This window comes from Dipodomys ordii, unplaced genomic scaffold (genome assembly GCF_000151885.1).
Source record: "Dipodomys ordii isolate 6190 unplaced genomic scaffold, Dord_2.0 Scaffold188, whole genome shotgun sequence".
Lineage (NCBI taxonomy): Eukaryota > Metazoa > Chordata > Mammalia > Rodentia > Heteromyidae > Dipodomys > Dipodomys ordii.
Window position 1 is genome coordinate 999108 of NW_012267404.1, and position 6896 is coordinate 1006003.

The window sequence follows — 6896 nt, forward strand, 5'->3', positions numbered from 1 at the left end:
ACACACACACACACACACACACACACACACACACACACACACCAGCACAATAAAACAAACCGAACAAGGGAAAAACCAAAATAAGCAGGTGCTCTGTCCCTACTTGTCAGGCTTCTTGAGAAAGTTTCCAAATACCTAGATTCTTCTCTCTCTCTTTTTTCAGTTTTGCCAGTTGTGGGGGGTTGAACTCAGCACTGTTGCTGAGCCTCTATGTTTAAGGCCAGTGTTGTACCACTTGAGCTACAGCTCCACTTTTTTTTTTTTTTTGAGTGGATAATTGTAGATAAGGGTCTCACGGGGACCTTTCTGTCTGGGCTGGCTTCTTCATGCTGAGATACTCAGATCTTAGCCTCCCGAGTAGTTAGGATTATAGGTGTGAGTCACCAGTGCCTGGCTAGATTCTTCTGTTTTAAAGAGTAAAGGGACCGGGCGCTGGTGGCTAACAATTGTAATCCTAGCTACTCAGGAGGCTGAGATCTGAGGATCGTGATTCAAAGCCAGCCAAGGCAGGAAAGTCTGTGAGACTCATCTCCAATTAATCACCAGAAAACCAGAAGTGGCACTATGGCTCAAGAGGTAGAGTGGTAGCCTTGAGCTGAAGAGCTAAGGGACAGCACCCAGGCCCAGAGTTCAAGCCCTATGACCAACCAAAAAAAAAAGAGTAAAGGGGGTTGGATCTTATGCCTAAGGTTACATCCAGGTTTGGTATACATATTTAGTAAACAAAATAAATAGCCAAACCTATTTTTAATTACTCAACTGAATGTTCATAACTAAGTAGAAAGAGAAAGCTGTAAAGTACACTCAGTGGACAAATGGATCTGCCAAATGTTGACACAAAAGGATTTCTATGAAGCCTCCTGTAAGCATTCATTCAGTAAATCACATTCATTCATTCATAGTGTGTCCAATATATGTGATATTGAGTACATAGGAGTAAATCTGAAAGACATATAAATCATTGTTCTCATGGATTACATAGTCTGTCAGAGTAAATGAATATTAAACAAGGCCTTATTTCATTGCAGTGGGATGTACTATCACAAGAAATAGTATATGACAATCTCTGCGGGAGATGTAAACTCCAATGGAGGGCGGGTGGAGAAACATTCCTAAAGCTATTACGATAAACTGAGACCTGGAGAAAAGGCGTGTATTACCCAGGCAGCAGTGAGTATAATGACCCTCACCCTCATTATACCTGAGGACAAGGCCAGTTGGGCTGGCTCAAGAGATGACAGAAATGCAGAGCATATAAAGACTCATTTTGAAAAATTAAGAAATTAGCTGAGTGCATGTGACTCACCCCTGTAATCTTAGCTACTCGGAGGCTGAAATCTAAGGATCATGGTTCAAAGCCAGCCTGGGTAGGAAAGTCCATGAGACTCATCTCCAGTTGACCACCAAAAAAGCTGGAAGTGGAACTGTGGCTCAAGTAGTTGAGTAGTAGTCTTGAGGGGGGAAAATAAGCTCAGGGACAGTGTCTAGGCCTTGAGTTCGAGTCCCAGGACCAGTACAAGAAATTAAAAAGTTTAAGAAAATTCTCCACATTTCTACTAGTGCATTTTGTGAAGGGTTTCATTGTGATACATGCATATCATATGTTCTGATCATACTCATTCCCACTGTTTCTCTTTCTTATCCCTCTCCTCCACTCCTTTTTAATGAAAATAGTAGGAGCTAACCTGGAACCTATATTAGTAGAATAAAAGGGGAAATCCAGCACTGTGGCTTACACCATAATCCTAGCTACTTAGGAGACTGAGATCTGAGAAAGTTTGAAGTCAGCCCAGGCAGATAAATGGAGAGACTCTTAGCTCCAATTAACCAGCAAAAAGCTGGAAGTCAAAGAGTATGGTAGAGCACCAGCTATGAGCAAAACAAACAAGGGAGAGCAAGAGGCTCTGAATTCAAACTCTATTACTGGCACACACAAAAAGAGAGCAAACGGACTAGGAGAATAGCACCAAGCCTTGAATATATGCCTGTGCAGTTGTATAGTGGCAGTTACTGCTGCTAAGTAAAGGAAGTTTTTGAGGCATTTACTGTAAGGCAGTACACATGTCCATTATGAAGCTTTACTACTTTCTACTGTCACCTTTGACTCATTTTCTGCTTGATCTCCAGTGCTTACTGATGGCTTGGTTCAGGCTGAGGCTCTTGATAAACTTTTCCTGAATTAATAGATGGTGATATTTGAATTGTTCTCTTAGCTATTGCTGGCAGGCTGGGTTAAGCATGTACATTTGGACTGAGTATGATCTAATAAAGTTACCCATTGAAACATGCAATTAAGCTGGGAGCCAGTGGCTCATGCCTGTAATCCTAGCTACTCAGGAGGTTGAGATCTGAGGATCGCAGTTCAAAGCCAAATTGGACAGGAACATCCATGAAACTTCTTTATCCAATTAACCACCAGAAAACTAGAAGTGGCCCTGTGGTTCAAGTGATAGAGCACTCTCCTTGAGCTGAAGAGCTCAGGGACAGTGCCTAGGCCCAGAGAAACTTGTTTATCCAATTAACCACCAGAAAACTAGAAGTGGCCCTGTGGTTCAAGTGGTAGAGCACTCTCCTTGAGCTGAAGAGCTCAGGGACAGTGCCTAGGCCCAGAGTTCAGGCCTCATGACTGACAACAAACAAACAAACAAACATGCGATTAGATTTTTTTTTAGTATATTTACATAATTGTGCATTTATAGGCTTTTTTGCCATAGTTTTTTAACTTAAATTTTAATTTTTTTTGGGTCCGGTCATGGGGCCTGAACTCTGGGCCTGGGCACTGTCCCTCAGCTCTTCAACTCAAGGCTAGCGCTCTACCAGTTGAGCCACAGCACCACTTCTGGCTTTTTTCTTTTTGTTTATGTGGTGCTGAGGAATCGAACCCAGGGCCTCATGCATGCAAGGCAAGCGCTCTACCACTGGGCCACTTCCCAGCCCCTTTGCCATAGTTTATAACAGCACACTCAATGTGCAATCTTGGAGTGTGCAGTAAGAGGATTATTGAACCTGTTTTTTGTTTTGTTTTGTTTTTGTCGGTAGTGGGGCTTGAACTCTGGGCCCTCAGCTCTTCAGCTCAAGGCTAGTGCTCTACCACTACAGGGCCACTTCCGGTTTTCTGGTGGTTTATTGGAGATAAGAGTTTCACAGACTTTCCTGCCCGGGCTGGCTTTGAACCATGATCCTCAGATCTCAGCCTCCGGAGTAGCTAGGATTACAGGCGTGAGCCACTGGTGCCCGGCTTTGTGTTCTTCTTTTGTTGTTGTTAGTTGTGGGGCTTGAACTCTGGGCCTGGGTGCTGTCCCTGAGTTATTCAGCTCAAAGTGAGTACTCTACCGCTTGAGCTACAACGCCACTTCCAGTTTTCTAGTGGTTAATTGGAGATAAGTGTCTCATGGACTTTCCTGCCTGGGCTGGCTTTGAACTGCAATCCTCAGATCTCAGCATCCTGAGGAGCTAGGATTACAGGAATGAGCCACTGGCACCTGGCTGGAACCTATGTTCTTTAATACCAAGATGCTCTCTTTTTCAGGCAGCCAAGATGAATTATTCATGGACTAAAGTCAAGCAAGGCAGGATTGTACACTTACAATCACAAGGCATTTTTCTTCCCAGCATTTCACAAAACACTGTTTCTGTTTCCCATAATAATTCCATCCTGGATGACTGCTTACCCGTTTGTCAATGTCATTGTGTTGAAGTTGCACAAAGCGTGCACTGATGGCTGCAATGTAACTCTGCTGATTGGAGAACGCCACGCGGCCAGCACCTTTGGGGTACTTCAGCTCTGGGTCCGTATCAATGCCAGCATAGCAAACACCACCATACAAACGGTCCATGATCATTGCCAGTTCAACTGCAAGAAAGTAAACATAACTCTGTATAAATATTTGGAAAGTACTGTTGTCCTGGAGGATTGTTCAATGGAGTTAAGAAAAGGAGAACCCGAGTCAAGTATCATGAAGAAGGTCCACATCAGTCTTGCTATTCATAAGATATTTAAAGAGGAAAAAAATAAAAGCATTTACATAGAAATACCTAAGAGTTCTCATAATCAGAACTTAAAACAATATAAAAGGGGCAATCAATCAGTAATTCTCCTTTTCTAATGTCATTATTATTATTATTATTAAATGAGTGCTTATCCTGGAGCTTGAACTCAGGGCCTAGGTACTGTCCCTGAACTTTTTTGTTCAAACCTAACTTTTTTTTTTTTTTTTTGGGTCTGGTCGTGGGGCCTGAACTCTGGGCCTGGGCGCTGTCCCTCAGCTCTTCAGCTCAAGGCTAGCGCTCTACCACTTGAGCCACAGCGCCACTTCCGACTTTTTTTTTCTTTTTGCTTATGTGGTGCTGAGGTATCGAACACAGGGCCTCAGGCATGCAAGGCAAGCACTCTACCACTGAGCCATCTTCCCAGCCTCTCAAACCTAACTTTCTATCACTTGAGTCACAGCTCCATTTTTTGGGAGGGGTACTGAACTGGAGATGAGTCTTTCAGACTTTCCTGCCAGGACAGGCTTTATACTATGATCCTCAGATCTCAGCCTTCTGGGTAGCTAGGATTACAGACAGAGCTATCAGTACCCAGGTTCCTTTTCTAACCTCTAACTGCATTTGACTGGAAAGGACCATGGGTAGGGAAAGCATTTTATGATTTCCTAACAAGTTTTAAGAAACAATTCTTCTTACTGGCCTCTAAGACTAAAGCCAATTATGAATGTCAAACCACTGTATTAGGAATAACCTATAAAAAGAATCAACTGTTTTTACCTAGAGATAGTAGTTTACAGATAGATCTCCACAGTAACCTCGCACATTGCATTTTAAATAATACTAGTGCTGAAAATAGCAGCAATGGACATTTATCAAGCAGTTACAGTATGAAAATGAAGCACTAAACTGCTATATATGCAGTAACAATTCACTCATCTTTCAGCTTGCTGGTCTAGTCTGCACTTGCTATACATCCTATTTTTATATTGGTATGCTTACAAAATACTTATAGAGAAGACATTTGGAAGTTAGCCTGATATTCCAAAAAATGCTCCATCAGAGTACCATGAGGAGACATGTAGTACTTACCTGCACTGCAAATTGCCTGAAGGCAATCATTTACTCCAAACTGGATAGCACCTCCTCCAGCTAGGGCTACTCCTTTCAGGCCATAGTATAAAACCAAAAGATTCAGCCCTACCGCTGGAAAGTGGCTCAAACACCCGTTTTTCTCTAACACCTACATACAATATTTGGGAAGAAGACAGAGAAGATAGATGATGACTTGAGTCCCAGCTAATGTGAACAGACCAAGACACAGGAGAACTCCTCAGTAATCTGTTCTGGGAGACAAAGAGCACCCCAGACTGATGTGGCAAGGGGAGAGTTTGTAGCAGATACAGGGCTGACCAGTGTCAGGACATATTTTGACCCCACACCAAGATTGCTACAAATAAAAGGAAAGCTAAGAATTACTAGTTTCTCCAGTACAGAACTGCAGATGCAGTAAGTAAATGCTATTAAAGACACGGCACCACAAAGCCCATTCTGGTCAGCATTACTGACTCATGTAAACCAGTAGAGCTAAGTGGACTCTACTGCAGTTTGGGGCATTCATCTGAACAATGCAGTAAGAACTGTGCTTATATCCAAACTATCAAAAGTTCAGGGTTCCTCATACTTCATCCTAACAATCTCTGGTAGCTTAAGCATCTCTTCATAGAGCTAACATTATGCCCATAACAAGAGACCAAGAAACTGGAGGGAGAATTGTTAACTGCAGTCATTAATGGCTTTATGTTGGTCAGATGGGCTTATAGTAAATACAAGTAGCCTCAGAAAGTTAAATACAGCTTTTCTAAAGAGCAGGTTTCCCCTGGGATGGAAAAAAAGATGGAGGACTCTTACAGCATAGTGAGTGGCTAGGAAAAGAATACTGTCAAGGGACCAAATAGCACACGACTTCCACATAGGAAGGACTCAAAAAGGTGTCTGACTTCAGAAGAAAACCCACCAGATGTACACTTAAAGCTCCACTTGAGAAGTTACTATGATCACAGGTTCTTTCATATGACAGTGGTCTCCAAAAGAATCTTATGGATCCTCTGCTGCCAGGAAAGGCACCTCCATCATTTTGTGAATCTATCTTCTAAAAAAACACCTTCATGTGCCAAAAATTAGGCTATGACTGATGTTGGCATTTTTGATAGGAAACCAAAACCCTCATCCACTTATGGTGTTATGAACCTAAATGTAAATATATCATTTCCATTTCATCTTATACAAAGTCATTTTCTTGGCCATCAAGAAGTCTCCAGACATTTGAGCCAACCATGTTTCATTCACATAAAGGTTGATTTGCTGAGAAGCTAGAAAAACCAAGGTGACTAACAGAAGAGAGTTTTTAGAGGAGACTAAGGCCATAAAAATTCTTTCTCTTTATCCTAATCTCTATTTAAACTACTGAAAGTCTAGTTTTATAATCACCATTGAAATGAAGTAAACAACAATCCACTTTGTTTTTGTTTGGTCTTTTACTCAAGCAGTAAGACTGCATGCAGCATACTTGCATCAGGCTAAACTGATGCTAGCTAGGTTCAGCATGTCCTAGAAGTACTAAACAGAGCTTAGTAACTGATAAAAGTCATCACTTTTCCAACAAGTATCCTCCTTTCCAATAATTTTAATGCTATAAATACAGCATGAAGAAAAGAACCCACTTAATCCATTCACTATCACATGGGTGATTAAGAGAAACACAGATTAAGCCCTTCTTAAGTCCTACAAATTTCCAATCTGAATTTTTTTCATCCTTTATAAAAATATAAAATTACTGACAAATGTCAGAGGCTAGTTTTAAAAAATTCTCTAGGGCTGGGAAGGTGGCTCAGTGGTAGAGCGCTTGC

The 6896-nt window shown here is 41.7% G+C and overlaps 1 protein-coding gene across 1 annotated transcript in view; it reads right to left on the reverse strand.

Annotated features, from left to right (window-relative positions):
• Cpeb3 (cytoplasmic polyadenylation element binding protein 3) overlaps positions 1 to 6896 on the reverse strand; it is a 156896-nt gene that overhangs the window by 9883 nt on the left and 140117 nt on the right. Inside the window, exon 9 of the mRNA XM_013034321.1 lies at positions 3672 to 3853. Coding sequence (XP_012889775.1) covers positions 3672 to 3853 — 182 coding nt within the window. The remainder of the gene's footprint in view (positions 1 to 3671; positions 3854 to 6896) is intronic.